The sequence below is a fragment of the Pelecanus crispus genome, chromosome 8 (genome assembly GCF_030463565.1).
Source record: "Pelecanus crispus isolate bPelCri1 chromosome 8, bPelCri1.pri, whole genome shotgun sequence".
NCBI classification, from domain to species: Eukaryota; Metazoa; Chordata; class Aves; order Pelecaniformes; family Pelecanidae; genus Pelecanus; species Pelecanus crispus.
Window position 1 is genome coordinate 46,325,112 of NC_134650.1, and position 19,625 is coordinate 46,344,736.

The following is a 19,625-nucleotide window of genomic DNA, read 5'->3' on the forward strand; positions in this document are numbered from 1 at the left end:
AAGGCATCTGCTGGGTTAGGGATCTCGGAGAGACCCCTCCTTGTCACCTCCGGGTACCCGCCGGGGAGGCGGGGAGGGATTCCAGCAGCCGCAGCATCTTCCTCGCTCGCTGCGCGAGGGGCGTATTTGCCGTCAGGATATTCTGAGCAGGTTTTGCTGTCGCTGGGGAAAGTGAGGAGGAAGCAGCCAATCTGCAGCCAGCGCAGGGCTCTGCCGGAGCGCGCCGTGCAGCCGGAGCCGGGGCCGAGGGAGGGTACCCGGGCAGGGGGCTCAGCCCAGGCTGCGATGGAGCAAGGTGGGGGGGACAGAGCGCAGCATTTTGCCCCAGAAATGGCACCTGCCTGCCGACGCGGGCGACGGACGCTCCCTTTTCCAGCGGCTGTGGGGTTATTCTTGACGGGGTTGACCTCGGGGTGGAGCGTTTGCTTCAGAAAAGTTAGGCAGCTTTAGCCCTAAAGGGTGTAAAATGAGATTAAAATAGCAGCTGGCTGATTCCTCTGTCCCGAACGGGCACCCGCTGTTTGAATGGTGAAGCTTCACCTGCATCTCAGACCGGGCGCAATGCCGTGCCCGGAGATGCTCCCGTCTATCTGCCTTTGGACCAGTCTGCTGGGAAAGGGGCCTGGGGACTTTTTTGGGCTTATCCTCCTTGGGACTAAACCCTGTGGCTTATCCCCTCTCAGTCTTCCCACTTCAGTTTTTTCCATTATTTTCTCTTCCCCACCAGGAGCCTTCCCCAGGTCTCCTAACACAGGCGTGTCTGCATTTTCCTTATTTCTCTCATCTCAACCAGACAGGTTCCAACCCCAATCCCAAATGGCCGTGGCACGTACACACGCCCATACGAGCATAAACTATAATTACATGGCAATAAGGAGAGGATCAGTCCTGCAGACACCCGGTTGCCATCACGCCTTTAGAGAGGAGCCAGGTCTGAGCATCGCCGCAGGGGCTGCAGCGTGCGCAGGACGAGCCGTCACATGCGCAAAGCAAATGCTTTGGGTTTTTTTTTTAAAAAAAAAACCAAATAATAATCGGAAACTGTTCTTCCTCTAATTTCTTTCATGTACAGACGTCGCAGGCATTAGTTGTAACAACACAAGGTAAAATTTTTGTTCAGAGAGAAATGTGACGCTTAACTTGACAGCGTCCTCTTAAAACCCTTTTAATCTCAGGAGCCCTTTGATGTACCTGAAGAGATCACCTCGTGACTTTGCTCCTGTCATTCTGGATTCATTTTAGGGTTTTGAGCCCAACTCCACGTCTTCTAGCTTTGAATAAGCTGGGGTCAAACCCCAACTTTTGACCGCACGAGAACCAAAAAAACTTAAAAAGAAACGTACAGCTCCAAACGTGCAGCTCGCTCCCAGCCGCGCAGGCACCGGTAACGCGAGGACTGAACCAGAGGTGACAAAACAGTTCATTAAGAGACGCCAGCTCGGGATAAATCCCTGCGGTCGCTTTAGCCGCTTGCATTTTTTCTGCAGCAGCAGGTTTTCCCCTACCAGCCCACTCAGATGCCCGCTGGTACCAAGTGCCCATTCCTCTTACGCGGGCACATTCAGCATCTCCCGGGCTCCCTTCCTCAAGTCACAGGAGATGCTGTAAAACGCTGGAGAAAGCAAAGTGAATCCCTTATGTTTCTTTTGCTAAATGCTCCTTAACCGTTTCACAGCAGCCTGTTCCTGGCAATTACGGGACAATTCAGCACAAATGTCACGGAGCTGCTAAGTTTTCAGCACTTTCCGCAGTGCTGAGGCTGGAGAACATTGCATATATATTTTTTGCTGATCCTTAGTAATTACACTTAATAGATCCCAGAGGGATTCCTAGGTAACCTACACTATGGTTTCCATGGCAGAGAGACAGAGCTTGCACCCTGCGATAACAGATAATAATGGATTGTTAATGCCTAATTAATTATGCTACGATTGTATTTGTAAACCAGCTGTCCCTTGTATTCCCAGTAAGACTCTTGAGTTGCTCCACAACGGTTAAGGGATAAAAGCAAACAAGACGGAGGGGCGGAGACGCTGGTGCTCGGCCGCAGCCACCGGCAGAGCTGCGGTCTGCCAAAACCCGCAGACTGGCAGAAACCTCCACTCATTACTTCTGCAGCTGCGATTATGGTTACTACCCCTGTGCCATACCAAGGGTTTAGTCACTCTGTAGTGTTTCCATGGGTTTGGGGCTATGTTCCAGCTCTCTAAACCTTGGAGGAAATCTTAAAAGCCCTTGGAGACTATCCCTGTTTATACAGAAGCAGCCTTTCGCCTAGCTAATACTGGTGTACGTTGCCCATCCTTGGCAGGTGTTTTCCTCCTCATCTGAAGGAGCCCAGGGATCTTATTATAAAAAAATGAAAATAAAAAACCGCCAGCCCCAGAGCTGCCTCGTTTTGCCGATGAAATTTGCCATCACCCAGTATGCTGGATGATGCTTAGGCGCACCAGAGCTTGATTTAATTTTTTCCTTTCCTGGAGCCAGGCTGGTAACCATTCTGGGTGGAATTCATCTCACGTCACTTGGTCTACAGACAGCCTAGATGGTTAGCGCAGACTAGATGTCTAACATTTAGACAGCTAAAATTGGGTGAGAGGACGCTGCCAACCGGCGTCTGCTTCCCAGTAAAGCAGGTTCTGGACTTGCGGGCACTGTGCTGGGAGGCGGGACGGCGTTTCGCAGCAGAGCCCCGTCTCTTGAATGACAGGCAAGGTAGTTTAAACAAATCTCTGCAGTTCCTGACGGCCTGCTTTAGCACTACTATTTCAGGACTAAAGAGAGTGTTGTAGCTTTTCAGAAAAAAAAAAAAAAAAAAAAAAAGATAAAAAAAAAAAAGCTTTGCAGGCTGCTTGCTGTCTGTGACACACAAACCCCAGGCTGGGAAAATGAGCTCGACCTCTGGCTTTCTAGCACCCCAGAGCCTGCGATACCGCTGGCCTCAGGGATTTCCGTGGGCTTTTCTATATCCCAAGAAGACCGAAAATGAGACAAAGCACCACCGAACTACTAAAGCAACATGCAAAGTTGCAAATCAAGGGCTATCGCTCTTCTTTCTAAACGTGGGTAGCTCACGATAGAGGGCTAGCGTGTGGCGTGAAGAGCTGTAAAAGCTGCTCGTTCTCAAATGCTGGCTGTAGCTGCACTAAAAGGGAGTTCACTGACCTATTGCCAGGCTGGGCTCAGCAGAACGTCTTTTTCCAAAGCGCAAACCCAGAAGTGATTCATCTGCTGCCTGGGCACTGAGCAGGAATCACTTCTTAGGAACAGATGAGACGTATCCCAGGACATCCTTGCCACCAAAGGGGAGAAGGGCAAGCGTTTCCTCTGAGCGGAGGTTAAGGCACGAAGACCTTACAAGGTAGGAATAATCCAGACATAAGCATTTAGAAGTACACGGATTCGTAATGGGAGCTAAAACAGATGCTTCGGAGTCGCAAAGCCGCTTATCCACCAGCTGCCACAGGCAGGACTCCAGCCCCTGCTAAGATGCGCCGGCGTCTCACCGGGGGGGAGCAGCCGTACCTGCCTTTGCTGCGTGGAGAGCCCTCGCTGGAGCTAGCACGGGGAAGAAGGTGTTAAAAAGAGAAAACTGTAAGAAGGAAGCAGAATTTGTAGGTTGTCAGACAGTCGGATTTGAGCTGCTCAGTTTGCAGAGACCCCTCCCCTCCCAGGTCATGCTATTTCTGGGATGCTTTCGCTGGCAAACGCAGAAGACCCCGCATATGCGGAGGCAAAGCAAGCATTTTTCTCCTGCCTCTGCACGGAGGATGCAAGATGCAAATGGGTGCAGAACCAGGGAGCTGAGCAAAACATTTGTGCACGGGCATCCAGTTGCTGCTGATGCAAGCGGCTAGATGCATGTCGCTTAGTGTGTTGACTCGCCCCGTTTTTCTAGATGAGGGCACGACTTTGCTGTACTGGTGTGTAAATGACGGGCGTGCTCCCTCCCTGGACACCATCCCATCAGCATCCTCTGAACACAAGTACCAAAGGGCGGCGATTTCGGTCAGTCCAACAGGTCCATCCCAAAGTGCCCGTGTTTGTGAGGGTAAAGCTCAAACATCAGGGAATTAAGAGGCAGCCAGTCCTGCTCAGTGCTTTTTTGTCGGGGAGGAGAAAGCAGCCTCCAGATTATTGCAGGCTCCTGTCAGCTGGTACACAACTTTGCCTCCTGCCTGGTATTGAAACGATCTGGTAGCCTGAGCAGAGCAGGGGCAGAAACGGTCGCTGCTGCTTTGGCAGGGGAATCAGACGGCGAGCAGACCAAGGCTAATGCAAGTACGAGCGAGAGCGGTTAAGTCCTCCCCTGGCTGCGAGGTGGAGGGAACCGAATGCATTTTGTGTCTCTGTGGTGCCCTGCCAACAGAAACAATGACGGTGATAATCGCTTGCAATCTGTTATTATATTAACACGAGCTCAAAAATCGTAAAACCCAATAATCTTTTGAAATGAAGCTAAACCCCCCAAATGTAAATAACACACCACATCGCGGCGCTTGGCAGCGGCAGGGCCGGCTGGGGGGGAGGAGTGGCAACGGGGGTTGGTTTCTGCCTTTGAAAGGCTTTGCGTGGTGCAGGCGGAGAGATTTGCTGGAAGCAGTCAGGCGTGGATACCTGGCTGCCAGGAGAGGCTCTCCGCAATCCCTCCATTTGGTTGGCTTCCTTTGACCCTGTTGCTAAGCTACAGATATGCCTTTCCAGCAAGCTCCAGCATCCTCGCTCCCACCCACTCCCAAATGCGAACTGAATCAGCCTGCTCAGAAGAGAAACGATCTCTGGCCAGCCGGGAGCTTTTTTTTTTTTCTTTTCTTTTTTTTTTTTTCCCCCCCCAGCAGCTCTGCAGAGTGGTACAAGGACCCACTTAGAAAGGGTGCCCACCCCTGCCCCATGCCAACCCAACAGCCACAGGAGCTTTGTTACGAGGACAGGAGCGTAGAGAAAAGCATTTATACCATTCCAGCCGACTAAAGCTGGCACAGCGCCGTTGCAGCAAGAATAGACGAGGATACCAGCTACTCCGAGAAATAGCTACCACCTACCTGCGCGCACGCTTGCTCACCCTGATGCCAGCCGCGTTAACGCTTTAGGACAGCAAATGTTTTATGGCAGGGATGAAGTAGCAGGGTGGATGTTTTTCTGACCGCTGTTCTGCAGAAAGATGCGTTGGAGGGTTGTCTGCGGTCCCGACGCCGAGTGGTCTCTTCCCATCATTCCTGGGATGCTAGTAGGGTCCAGCGGCCACGTCCTCACCAGGTCCGACACCAGTTCTCTGGGCTGCCTTTATGCTCGGTGGAAAGTCATGGATGCTTCTGGGGTGGGCTTCAGCCCGGCCTACGGTGGGTGGCTGACACGGGCCAGCTGCGATGCAGGTTGCTGCAGTGGTTTCCACACAGTCCCCAGGAGCTTAATTTGGTCCAGATAAACCTCAGGAAAGGTTATTAGAGCTTTCCCAAAATGTTGCCTTAGCATAGACCACCGTATGCTGGCCTGACCTTTGCCATTATCAGGATACCTGTACAAGAATCGGAATCGTTTAGGTTGGAAAAGACCTTCAAGATCATCCAGTCCAACCAGTAACCTAACACTGCCAAGTCCACCACTAAACCAGTTAAGGGCAGAGTAGCAACCCCACGCCTCCTGGTTTGGTGGCTGGATCATTTATAATGACAGTAAAAACTAGGAATCATTAAGATTGGAAAGGACCTCTAAGATCATAAGTCCAACCATCAACCCAACACCACCATGTCCACTAAACCATGTCGCCAAGTGCCACCTCTGCCCGTTTTTTGAACCCCTCCAGGGATGGGGACTCCCCCACCTCTCTGGGCAGCCTGTTCCAATGCTTGACTACCCTTTCTGTGAAGAAATTTTTCCTAATATCCAATCTAAACCTCCCCTGATGCAGCTTGAGCCCATTTCCTCTTGTCCTATTGCTAGCTACTTGGGAGAAGAGACCAACACCCACCTCACAATCATGTTTATTAGGAAATGTCCTTTGAAGACTCCTCCAAACCATCGCCAAACAACTATGTGATCCAATATAATCTTTTTTTTTTTTTCTTTTCATTGTCCACCTCGGGTAAGCAATAGATTTTAGTTATTCTTTTAAGGCCAGTTTTCCTATGTGCACGACATGGGGGAGTCCACGAGCAACTGCTGTCTCCATCGATGGGTCCGGCGGGCGCGCGTCCGGGTGTTTGCTTGGCAGACGCTGGGTCCGCAGCTCACACTGGGACTTACACGCCGTTTGTGCTAACGCATGACGGTAAACAGTCTGCCCCAAGACCCGCAGGTATACGTGTTTATTGAGGCGAATGTGATGGAAAGTACGCGTTGAAGCGGCTCAGAAAAGCAGAAGTCCAGCAGCTTTGCTCTCACCCAGGCATACGAGGGGCGGCGCTACCAGGGGTGCTGCGGGCCCCAAGAGTGCCTTGGGTTATGGGTCGGCGTGGGGGGGGGAGCAAAGGGGCTCCTGGCAGAGCCCGGTTCGTTTCTGTTGGTGAAAGAGGAGAGGGATTTTGTCTTTGCTGAATCAGAGGGCTGCCGCAGGAGGACGTTGTGCTTCGGTAAAAGACCTAGGGGTGACCCGTTTATTGTCACAGCGACGGAGGCAATAGTTCAGTCCCTGCTTCTGCTGTTTGCTCACCTCTAAGGGGAGGAGATCTTTATTCACACCTTCCTCACTAAGGCAGCAGCCTGCAAAAATCCCGTGAGGGTTACCGGGCACTTTGGGATCGTTTGCTGGAGGGTGGAAATCGGCCGTTTGGGGTCTGCCCATCTGCAGAGCTGCCTGCCCTGCAGTATCCCCGACCCAGCGCAGCGCCCGCCTGCTACCAGGCAACTTTAGGCAGACTTTCCACGCGCCTTCTAACTCCTCTCCTTCTCTTTCTCTTCCAGGGCTCGGCTCCCATCCTGGTAGTCATGGTGATCTTACTAAATATTGGAGTCGCCATTTTGTTTATTAACTTTTTCATCTAATTCAAGACTGTCTTGTTTGCAAAAATAACAGTTACATGTATGAATGGGGGGAAAAAAAAACCACCAAACCCAAACAACAACAAAAAGGGAAAAATCATAACTCGAACTGTCCTATGACAATTTCCAAGTCTTTTCACAGAAGAACAACAAACGATCGAGTCTCACTCACAGTTTGCCTTTTTTCCTGGGTAATGTTTTTTGGATTTTAGCCAAAATTCTTTGCTTGTATAACACTATGCTGTGTGGCATGGCAAAATGCTATCAACACTCTGCCCCCCCAACACTGGAAAGGATGAGAAGGAATCCCAACAAAATAAAACCTCATTTCCCTTCCCCTCACCCCCCCCCAAAATATATTTATAACAACGGTAATGATCCCCAAAATGGAGACTAGATGAGGGGACCATGGGGAGATTTTTGTTTGAAGTACGTATGGGTCCTGGGATGCTCCAGGCTGAGTTTCCCAGGGAAATCCACAACAGCTTTAATGATAAAGTGAATGGGAAAGACAAGCAAAATCAGGCAACTGGTGCTTTTCTTCCTTCTCCCTTTGCAAATGGAGAAACGTTGCTGTAAGGAGGAGAGAAGGAGCACGGGGAAGGCATGAACCCTGTCTAGATGGGAGCAGGGCAACGGGCCCCATTTCATTATTTGTTTTTAAAACAAAGCAGCAATTGGCGTTTTGCTAAATTTCTTGGGGCAGGGGGGGAATAGGGAACACAAGGTGTGAGCAGCAGCCCCACCACCCTCCTGCCTTCACTCCTCCTCCCCAGGCTGCTCCCCCCGCCATGGCAAGGCTGGAAAACCACCCAGTGCTACTTTTACTTCACAGCTAATTTCTCCTGGGTAAAAACGTGTACCCGGATTCCCCCCAAAAACACGGAAGCACCTTCAGCAACACAAATTGAGCAGCTGCTGGTCATCGCGCCGTGCTCGCCAACACGCGAGGAGCAGCCTTACTTGAGCATCCCATCCCAAATACACGCGGGGAGAGCATCCCATCCCAGAAACAGAGACGCCGGGGAGCAGACTGGTGGGGAGGTACTGGGGAGAGAGGGCTCAATTCTGATCCACTTAGGATACAATAAAAGAAAATAAAGCAAAATAAGATAAAACTGTTTTTCAAAGGCATCTGGGGAGGAGCACTGGAGCATGTCCCAGAGAGGAGGGAGAGGGTGGTGGGTTTGTCTCTTACATCTTGCTGTGGACTGTTTCAGACATCATGCTTGGGCTCTGAGCATGTAGTATTTTGCACTTTGTAATGCAGGATGTATATTCCAGCTTCCAACATGTCCCTGTAAAAAAAAAAAAAAAAAAAAAAAAAAAAAAAAAGGAAAAAAAAAGAAAAACAAAAAAACAAAACATCATTGGCAATGGCAGCCTCTAAGGATGTATTCTTTTTTTTTTCTATGTCACTTAATTTGTTTGTTTATACCATCTTTGTAATATGCCTGCCTTGATTTTCTCCCCTCCCCTGTCCCCACTGATAATATGCATACTCATTAAAGATGCCGTATCCCTGTTCTGAGCTGTTATGGTCCCAATCACAAGAGTGTGGTCTTAGCTCAAGCGCTTGGAACTGGCTGCCGTCCCCTCGCTTTTCAAAAACGACTGGCACGGTTTCTTCCCCTCCCCACGCCGTCTTTCCCCGCCGTGGAGAGTGGCTTTGCCGGTGGTCCACCACCACCAGGTACGGTTCAGATGGCTTGTTTGGGATTTGGTACGTCCAGGGACCAAATTCCCCCCTCAGTTCGACCCACTGCAGCTCCGTTCAAGAGGAGAAGGGGTGCGAGCGTGGCAGCAACCCAAGGGTGGGATGCAACCCGTACACAGGCATATTTGAGGGGGGAAGGAGGGAAAAAAAAAATCTTCCTCGACATTTCACATACAGAGTTGTTGGGTACAGCCCTGACTTGCGGACTCAGCTTTGCTTTGCTTCTGTTTTAGCTGTTTCTCTGCTACCTTTTCAGCAGATTTCTTATTACACTGCACTGGATTGCTATATTTTTAACCAGAAATAAACGAAGGATTAGAGCATGTGCCAGTTAAATTCAGTTCTTCTCCTTACATGGTCTTATTCCCTCCTGTCGCAGTTATTTTTCCTCTTTTTCTTCTTTTCCCTTTTCAGGCAGAGGGCTATGGGTGGACAGGGTAAATGATAGCTGAAGGCAGTGAGACCCCAGTAATGTTTTAATTTCATTTTTCACAGTAACTGTCCATCGTCTTCGTACCTCTTCCTTTTTTTCTTTTTCTTTTTTTTTTTTTGTTTTTCCTTTTGGGTCCTTAGTCATCGTTTTAAACTCTTGAATGGTTGCTGCATACTTGAACCAAATAACAACATATTGTGATTGCAAGCCCTAGGAACTCATCCATGTGTTTTGTAATTCTGGTTGCAACTCTTTGTAAAGACTCTCGAGGACTTTTTTTGTACATTCAGGTGCATGACACAAAGGCCCAGCCAGAAGCAGGTTAAACAGTTACATGCAAACACAGTATGGTATTTAGATATATATAAAATAGCAGAAAAATGCCTCTCGTTATCAATCAAATAAAAGTACTAGTGATTTCATGACTAGCTTTTTCACACTGGTGACCGACTAGTTATTCCTGCTCTTGCCCATGTACCAGCAGTTATGTACAAACACAAATGCAACTCGGATTTTTCATCTCTCTGTTCTTCGGGATGAACCCTCAGTCGAGCTGCAGTTTCTTCAGTCTGAAAGCAAGCCAAAGACTAGTATTAATTGGCTCCCAAACCACGTGTTTAAACATAATGATTCCTTTATTAATCATGGGGAGCTGAGCAATTTGTCTTAGTTCTGGGCTTTTCACATTTGCCCAAGGCCAGAGATATTCTTGAGAAGTAGCCCAGTGAGAGAGGTAATTCAGTACATTTCCCTGTCTTACAAGCCCTGGATTCATGCAAACCTACCTAAGGCACATTAAAATGTCTGTCATTGTGGCATATAAATCTATGTAAACTGTCCATACCTGCTCTTTTATGTCCACGCTGACAGATGCATGCCAACAGCTGAAGGTTGTTATCATCTTTTTTAAGGCTGCAATGGTATTTTTATGTTCCTACAGTGGAACACGCAGCACCTGAAACACACGGAGGGGCTGGGGCTGAAGGAACCAGCACACCTCCCGCCATCGCCGTAAAGCCCTTGGGAAGAGGGTACCTGTCCCTCCCCAGGGACACCCGGCTCCTCCGGCCAGACCCCACCGGTGTGAGCGATGGGCTGGCTTGACACCACATCTTTGGGGAAGGCAAGAAGGAAGGAACACAAAAATCCTCCACCTGCTCATGCCACGTCAGCTTCTCACCAGCCCATCTGGCGTCTGGTTTGCTTGTACCCGAGACCTAGATTCTCCAAGCGTGCTGGGACTCTCCAGGGCCTGATCTTTCAGAGATACCGAGCTGTTGCAGCATCTATTTACCTTGTGCGGAGTTCTGAAGTGCTGCTGGGGAAAAAAAAAAAAAAAAATCCAGACTGCAACAGAAGGGGAGGGGCGAGAGGAGGAATAATGTCATTTCGATGATGAAGGGCTTCACTGAAACCCAAAGACTAATTAGATGTCCTGACAGGCTTTGGCGAGTTGAGGGAGAATGGAAAAGCAGGCATTTTTTAAAACTGTCGTAGGGTGAGGTTGGCTCCAAAGATTTGTGCTAAAGCAGAACAGAGCAGAGGTCGGCCTGGATCTCCTGCCCGTGTTGCACAGCTTTGCTGCACGTGGGTAGATTGTTCACACAGAAGATGGGGCTTTGCAGACGCTTGACATGGTGGCAAGTTTTCCAGGTGTAGGGAAACAGGTCAAGTCCTTGCACAGCCCCTAGATGAATTGCATCGATCGTGTTGCTGCCTATGACTGACCTTCACGGCAAGGCTCCCTGGCCAGCTCTGCGCTGAGCTCAAGGCTTGAACCATTGCTGAAGACAACTCTCAGTACAGCAAGCACTAGATACGTGCCTTTGAGTAACAGATCCACCGGGACTCTGCTTCCCTCAGAGGCGTTTCAAGCTCCTGAGTTCCTTTCATTGCTCTGTTTCAACTAAAATTAACCCACAGGCACTCAGCTTCAGCGCTACCACCAACCTGTTTTTCCAGGGTATGCGTAATCACCTAATTACCATGCCAAGCCAGGGAGTTTCAATGAGCAACAAACGTCCATGGCTACTGATCAGCGCCCAAAGGTCTGAATATGTAACTCAAATACATCGTGAGCTATGTCCCTTCATCCGAGGTATCTCAGAGATCATGCTCCGTAACGTTTAAGGAAGTATCACTTTCTAGATGTTGAGAGCTGCTGAACGCTGCCCAGAAGTTTTTTGTTTGATAGATGGCTTAGAAATGCTGTGGTGGGGTGCACGTTCCCCAACTGGAGGTGTCGATGGAAGATAAACTTTAGAGAGACTCACATTCAGGCACAGGTGTTACTTGCTCCACTACACTGCTATCTAGTAGACTCACAGTCCTTATCACCTGCCTATTTCCTTTTATCCCGTTTGGGTACACTATTAACAGCACTGGTAGTCCAGCAAGGCTCAGGCTCTCTTACACACTCACTCATCTTAAGAACACCAACATCCAACCCTTACCTCCTCCGTAAGAGCAGCCGCCCGCACCCAGCAGCAGCTGCATTTTGGTATCAGGTGTTTGGTCTTGTTGGAAGGGAAAGCTGTGAGAATTACTCCTGCAAGCAGCAGGAGCACCGCTTCCCAACCCCTTCAGCGTGGAGCACGTTTCAAAGCTCTTTCCTTGTCGGTCTGTAATGGTAAGTCACTGGGGGTTAGTGATGAGGGGAGTTAGTGATGTTGGGCCAACAGCTGCTACCCAGCAGAAGCTAAAGCATCTGATATGCTCCCATTCCCACTCCCCCACCCCTCAGAGACCTGCATTTGTAAGAACCTGCGTCTCTTTAGCCTAACCTGCGTCTCTTTAGCCTTTCTGTCTTGCTGACAGACACAAAACGCTCAGGGCTGTTTAGTACCGGTTGGACCCACCCGATATTGCTGGAGCAAGAAAGCAGCAGTTTTGCCGATACAAAACAGCCGGTGAATGAACCCAGAATCTCTCCAAGACGAATGAGGAAGGATGAGATCAGCCCAGCGTGTGCAGAGCACGACAAGCCTGGCAAACAAGCAATTTGCCAGCAGAAGAGTTTAGGACTGGTTTATCTCCATAAGCCACCACAGCAGGTAGGCAGTGCCGCGAGGAGACTAGCTACTCAGCGTGATGGAGCAAAGTCTTCACTATTAGCAAAATCCCACGAGCAGAGACGCTAGGAACGGTCCTTCCGTCTACAAACAGCATTTATCTCTGGGTCAGCCCAATTACCCCGACTGCTCTCTGATAAACTCCACGGCAAGGTTCATTCGCTTCCGTGCTCGTCATGCTGCAACACACACACTGACGTGGGGGAGAAACAATCCCATGTGTTACAGGCTAAGCTCCACTTCGACATGAAACCACTAACTTTCTGCTGTGGCCTTTTTTGTGCAGCCCCTAAAGTAAAACGCACTTCAGCTGGCGCTCTCCTTTATTCGCTTTCTCCCTTCCTAGCTGTGCATGTAAATGTAATAGAAAAATCCAATTTCACTGTTACTGACAGTGCAATTACAGTATGCGTGTGGCCCAAAAGAAAAGGGATTACTGAACACATTTTCCTCAAAGAGTTAAAAAAAAAAAAAGTTACTTTCGGCTTTGTCTTTTAGCTGAAAAAAAAGCCCACCAGCTTGTTTCCAGCTACAATAATAAACTGAGGTGTCTTTCTCCTATGTAAAAGTTTATACATTCATCCCTTTACAATGAGATAGGCAAAAGCAATGGTCTGATGGATGCCAAAGGAATAATTCAATTTTATCTGGGTGTTCATACATTAAAAAAGGTACGTGCTGTTCTTTGTGCATGTCAGACAAGAATAACTGCTCTTATGACAGACACTGCTGGAGTTTCTTGATTCCTCATTTTCCACCAAGTTCTAGCCCCGGTCCTTCTCTTGGGTATCATTTTAGGCAAGCCACTTCACCGTGTGTGTCTGCCTGGCGAAATACTTACCCTCCTCTTTAAGGTACTTTTGGACCTAATACAAGAAAAAATGACCAGATATCTGATCCAGCAACCCTGAACAGGCTTCAGGGGACTTTCAGCCAATGCTCAGAGGAGCAAGGTACCATTACAGTTTGATATCAAAGTATCATAGTTTGCATTTCTTAAGACCATGGCGGAGCCCATCGCATTCTGACCTCCTCTCTAGGCACTCAATGTAGCTGTAATAATCAGTCATCCCTGCTTAGGTGAGAAGTTTTACCTTTTCTCAGAGGTTTCATTTGCTCAACCAACATGTGACAGGTTCCAAGGCGTCCACAGTTACACCAGCAAGAGATGGGCCGGGGTGTCCAGACAGATCCTGGGCTGTCGCTGGCTGCAGAGCTCAAGGGAATGCTGCGTTTGTCTTGTTCGTTCTGCGGAGCAGTGGCTGCAGATGCACCAGAATTAATTTCTGTCTCAAGTCCAATGGCTGCAAACGCTCCACTGAGGAACGGACGCTGTGTGGGTTTCAGTCCCCATGCAGGCTGTTCCAATTACAGTACTCCAGCCTCCTTTTGTCAGAGCTGACAACTAAGCCTCAATTTTCAGACCAGGACAGTTTGCCATGGCAGAATCCTCTCGTCATACAACCTAAGGATGGCCACCAGAGCCTCCTGAACCAAGCCACATAATCAGCCACAGCCTGCGCTGGCTCATCCAAAACCCTGGCTCTGGGAGGAACGGAACCAAACCGCACGCCCAGGTCAGCCCGACCTCACAGAAGAGCAATGACAGCCCTGGGAAGCCAACATCTCCCCTGCAACCCACCCCAAAAGCCTCCTCTCCCTCAGCTCTGCGAGGCAGGAGTGCTCCCCGCGGGAGGCTGCACGAACACACTGCCGTGCTGCTCGCAGGAGCGGGACAGTTGGCCCATCCTGACTCACAGGTTCCTTGGAAGCGTGTCTCTTCCAGTCTATGACTTCTCCAGTCATCCTTAGCTTGGCACAGAGCACAGCTAGGACTACATTCCAGAGCCCTTGAGGAAAAGATGAAAGGAAAAACCTCAGATTATCATTGCACACGCTCCAGCTCATCTGATGCATCTAGTTCCCTCATCCAACAGTCTCTACCGGAGAATGGGGAGGGAGAATCTTTTCCTGCAGCTACAGCAGCACTGTACAAAACTATCCTTCATCCCTGGCACTGCTGCAGCCCAGCTTCAGCTCAGGGAAAAAATTCTTTCAGGGTGAATACCTGTATTTGAAAAGGCAAAAAATGATAAAGTACATCTGGCAAAAAGTGTGTTTTCCCCTGTCTGGCTGGGCCTTTGGAATGGAGTCCTGTGCACAGATGCTGTGATTTTAACCCCACTATTTTTCAATCATAACTAAATAAATAAATAAACAAGCCAATCAAAATCCGCAAATGCAACTCCGTGGCAGATTCCCCAAAACTTTGCACAGAAAGCCACAGACATCATACACAAAGGCTCAAACGTCAACGAGATCAAGGTATTGTAACCCAACCGAAGTGACGGGACAACAGGGCAACTGACACTGTTAGCCAAGCAAGCGCTATGGATTCCTTCCTAGGTTATCAATAAATGGTTTGTTTTCACCTCCCACCTGTTATTTGCATGGAAGGTACCTCTCTATCAAACATGTTTTTATCTTGACAATTAAATCACATTGGCAGCCTGCTCTATTTAATCTTTATTACATTCTAATTAGCCTTGCAGAACCCAGCACTGCTCTCCTGAGAGCTGGTTCCCCGGTGACGACCCTGCCAAAACAATACCCACGGCACCCTGGATTGCTCTGCACAAGGACAGCCAGTGCCTTCTGGTGTCAGCTCAAACCATCGCTTGTTTGCTGCAACAGACACACTTGTGTCCCATCTGTTGTTCTCAGGGACCACAGCACTGCTCTGCTGGAAAGAAAGCGATGCCTTGAGGAGAGGGGCTGAGTCAGCAAGCCAGGGTAAAAAAAATATCCTTTGAGAGCATCAGCCCACTCCCTCCTGTCCACAACACACCATCAGGTCTCAAGGTAGGACAATTCACTGGTCATAAAGAGTTCACTGGTGGGACAACTGCTTTCTCGGCCAACATGTGAGAAACTGAACTGGGAGATTCCACAAGCATAGGCAAAACCTGCTACAGCTAACATTAAAAAGGAAGAGACTTCTACTGTTACATGCGTCAGGGGTTACAGTGGCTCTCACACAGATAAGGTATGAAAGGATTCCCAGGTTTCCCGACGCAGCACAGCCACATCTCAGGGCTGCTGGTGCATCTTACTATCTGAGTATTTCACAGCAGAACAGCGATCCCTCTTTCACAGTAGGAGAAAAAGAAGTAGAAAAGCTAGGATGGGATTAATTGAGAAAACCAAGATGATGTAACCAAGTAAGTTTATTGTAGAAACCCTTGGAAACACGTTCCAGTCCCTGTCAGGGTAGGGAATTTGGGACCAGTGAACACAGTGATATGCAGTTTGTCTTGACAGACTCAAAACAAATTTTGAGCAAAAATATGACAGTATTGTATACGCCAGCCTCAGCAGAACAAGTCCTTGGACAGCAATCCTGTTCCTGAAGACCCTCCCCACAACCTCCAGGGGAATAACAGCATATCCAGAGCATTAATCATGTAGGCATATTGAGACTGCTCAGCCCGGAGGCACTCCGAGTAGGCAAAAACTGGAATGCCAGGACGCCTTCTGGACACGCTGACTGCCTGGCACATCAGGCTGAGTTCAGTGGGGCTAACCACCGCTCCCAGCATGTTTCTTCGCTCGTGGAACAGCCTCAACATCTAGACCGAATCTTCGTAAAAAGTCTTTGCCATGGCATGTGCCACTTTTACCACCTTCTTCTCCTTGGCATCTGGGCCCATGTTGCTGCGGGCCAGTTTAATCCAATACTGCTCCGTTCGGGACAGATAGTCCGCATGCTTCTCATCAGGCTGAACAGATGGGTGTTGCTCCTCTCCTAGTACACAATGGGAGGAAGACAGAAAGAGAGGTCACACACAGCTAATGAAGGCAATCTGCTCTTCCGTGTGTCAACCCGGTCAAGACTACCCTTCAGCTCATGTGCTTAAATGTAATAGCCTAAAAACCTATCGCTAACCAATGAAATTTCTCCTCTACCCTGAGAGCAGTGTACTATGAAAACTTTGCTTTTGCTGGAAAACTCACCTGGATGCCAGTGAGGCCTTCCAGGCTGGCAGCAGAACCAGCAGGTATTGTACTAAAACCCACTTTATATTAGGATGAAGACAATATTAATCTTAATCATTACCTCCCTCATCTTCACTCTCCTCTTCAGAGCTCTCCTCCTCTTCCCCTCCCTCTGCACCTTCCATATCATCATCCTCTTCATCCGATTCCGACTCCTCCAGCCATTCTTGTGCTTCTTTGATGAGAAAGAAAATAGAAGAAATAAACAACAAGCTGTTTCCCACTCCTACACCCAGAACTGTCACGCAGGATGCCAGGGCGAGGTCAGACATATGTGCTCCTTAAGAGCCCTGCTGTATTTGTTGCCCTCACAGATCCACCCACTGTACAGGGCCTGGCTCGGATGGGAAGCAGCAGGAAGAGATGAAACAGAGTCAGGAAGAAGTGAAGGGCACAGAACAGCTGTGGCAGAAAAGCTGGTTAGTGCCGATACTGACAAGAGTCAACTCTCCTCCCTAGCACTTCACAGTTCCGTGATCATGAGCAGGGCTCCTTCCTTTCTGCCTCTGCCCTGACACACATGCACACCGTGAGCTTCCAGGGCAGGGGCACCCTCTTTTAACATCTCTCTACAGTGCCTAGCACATGGCCTGGGCTGAATCACTCAGCCACTACCACAAGAGATACATCGCTCTAAGATAGACCCACAGTTTCTTTCAATAATGGTTAGAAAATCCATCAAATCCATCTTCACTGAGGTGTCTCAGGTAATGATTTGTGCAACAGTGCTGAATGCTCATGTAATGACTGTGTAGCCAGGAATTCAGGGAACTGACTTCTGTGCTTGCCACATCCCCTGAGCTAGCCATCCCAGCTTGGGAACAGCCCAGCAGGGTATTCAGAGTATACAGCAAACATACTACCCATTTAAGGTACAAAGAGAGAACTCTAGCTGATGCCCACAGGCTTTGCAGTACCCCAGACCCTCACTGCCCTGAGAAGGTGAGGACAAGCAAGAGCATACATCCCTGTCCTCTGCTGAGTGGACAAGCATGGCACAGCAGGACTTCCCAGGCCAGAACTTGCCACCAGTGAACAAAGACACTCTGTTTACATGTCTTGGTTTTCAAAGTAGACAGACCAGAGCTCACCCTCTACAGTGATGGCAAAGCTCTGGACCAGAGAGGTTTCTGCAGTGACGGTGACCATAAGACACCGCATATCACATAATCCTGTCCAAGAAAAAACACTACTCAAAGGCTCACCACCACTCTGAGGAAGCTCCATAGTTGTTTTTTTTCCCCTAGTGTAGCGCTGCTACACTAAAAGCAGAGAGAGAGATCCCACCATCAGAGCTTACTTGGATCCATCTCCACTAGCACCTTCCATTCTTCCATCTTGTGTAGGTCGATGCTGTAGAGGTCACTGAGGGTGAACTGGCGATCGCCCACCTCAAACATTCCCCCGTACACATAGAGAACCCCATGCTTCACCGCCAACATGGCATTCGAACGTGGGCATGGCTCCACTTGCTGGCCCAAGGCTCCATCTTCCTCCTCCTCCGATTCAGACCTCTCCTTCTCTTCTGCAGGTCCAGAGATCACCTGCTTGATTGTCATGACAGTCCCATCTTCTGCCACCACCTCTTTGACTATCTCCACTGGGCCTTGTGAAGGTTGCTTCTCCATCTCCTCATCTCTAGCACCCTCTGCCTCAGCGTCTCTGCCACGTCTTCGCTTCCTCTTCTCTGATTTTGGTCCCTGTTAACAGGAACAAAGAACAGAAGGAGACTGCGTGTGAATTATGTGCACCTAACAGCATGTAGAGCAGTTAATACAAATACTATGGATGCTGCTGGGAGGGAGGGGGGAGAATTCAATTATTTTTCACTACAATTGTAAGTCTCAAGTGATAGGTGCAACCTCCCACTCAGCACAAACTTCTACCAGCCATAAAACAAGGAGCAATGAAACTTCTGGAGTACCCATGGCACGGAGTTGCCTCTTCTATTAATGGCAGCATACACTGAAGAGACAGAAAATGGCTCTTTTGCTCTCTATCTTGCAGATGCACGCAAACACACACAGAGTCCACGAGTCTGCGGCAGAGGCAAGAGAAAATAACCCACTGTTTTGTGAAGTCAAAACAATTGCTGGGTGCTAAATTACAGTGCATTACCAGGAAGCACTCCAGGTCTTCGAAGTATTCTATGAAAGGGCTGGAAAACAGTCAGCTAGGGAGGCAGAAGCAAACATCTGAGTGCATGTTTGCCTGTTATTATGTGATTGACTTCTCCTTTTTGAGAACAAAGCCAGAAACAGTGGGGGTGGAAAGAAGGAAGTTCAACCAGGCCATTTGCACCTCACTTCCCCCTTACGAGCAGTTCAAACAAAATCAAAGATCTGAGCCGAGGGCCACATTTCTGAAGTTCTTATGAGCCAAGGTTAATATTTCATCTCTTGTAGTAGCTCATCAACACTGGGGAAAAGAGGGAAGTTTTTTGTTCCCAACACAAGACCATTTCACAGCAGCTTTTACTGAACTATCTCATTTCAGACTTACACATCTGACCTGGAGCCAGCCTCCAGTAAAACACCGTAACTATGTTTTCATGCTGCTTTGCTTCATTTTGCATTACACAATGAGGCACGTGCAGCCTAACTCCTGTAGGAAGGGCACTGCCTCCTGAACCACTCTTGCTTTGTGCCCAACCATCAGGGCTCACAGGCTTCCTCCCTCCCCAGAAGGGTGACAGTCTGCATCACACTGTGGAAGCAGGGCACGGAGAGGACAAGGAGTTATGTGCCAGGGAAGGAGAGGGGCAGCATAAAGTTAGAGAATTCAGTCGGTCTGGTAGCAAAAACCTGCTAGAGTTGCACATCCCCAGGTACATTTCTACAGCCTCTCCCCCTCTTCACAATCACAATTTTTGGGTCACAGAGCAAAGCAGCAGCCACACCTGCTGGCTCAGCTTCTGGAGCACCCCGAGTTATTAGAAATAGAGGCTTGCTCCACACCGCGAGAAAGCTGTACGAAGCCAAAAAAGGCCCAAAGGACACGTGTCAGATGAACGAGGAGAATTAACTGAATATATCTGTGTTATTTTTAAACGAAACCTTTAGCTGTCCAGGAAACCAGCGGTTTTTCCCAATGTCATAGAAATACATATCGTTGAAGAAGTCCCCTTCAATGCTCTCTTCCTCTTCTTCATCATGCACGCCTCCAAACAGAAGGGAGCGGTTATTGGGACCAATTGCCACGGAGAAGCCAGACCTGGGAGTGGGTTTCACCCCGGACGGGTTGAGCCGACTCCATGCCCACTTGTCTATTAATAGATAAAAGCAAATATGAGCATCAGCAAAGGAGAATCCTGACTGTTTTCCTATCTTCCAAGGCCTTTCAGTACTCCAGCAAGTAACTCAATGACCCA

General features: G+C 48.9%; 2 protein-coding genes across 3 annotated transcripts in view; one reads left to right on the forward strand and one right to left on the reverse strand.

Annotated features, from left to right (window-relative positions):
* The window catches only part of JPH3 (junctophilin 3), a 59,131-nt gene extending 52,150 nt beyond the window's left edge, over nt 1-6,981 (forward strand). The window contains exon 5 of the mRNA XM_075715457.1: nt 6,901-6,981. Coding sequence (XP_075571572.1) covers nt 6,901-6,981 — 81 coding nt within the window. The remainder of the gene's footprint in view (nt 1-6,900) is intronic.
* An 8,465-nt stretch (nt 6,982-15,446) lies between these two features.
* Nucleotides 15,447-19,625, reverse strand: part of KLHDC4 (kelch domain containing 4) — a 28,981-nt gene continuing 24,802 nt past the window's right edge. Inside the window, exons 9-12 of one of the 2 annotated variants that reach the window (XM_075715180.1) lie at nt 19,312-19,520; nt 17,556-17,955; nt 16,317-16,430; nt 15,447-16,004 (exon numbers count right to left, since the gene is read on the reverse strand). In XM_075715180.1, coding sequence (XP_075571295.1) covers nt 15,829-16,004; nt 16,317-16,430; nt 17,556-17,955; nt 19,312-19,520 — 899 coding nt within the window. In that variant the 3' untranslated portion in view covers nt 15,447-15,828. The remainder of the gene's footprint in view (nt 16,005-16,316; nt 16,431-17,555; nt 17,956-19,311; nt 19,521-19,625) is intronic. The other variant, XM_075715181.1, reaches the window with a different exon arrangement.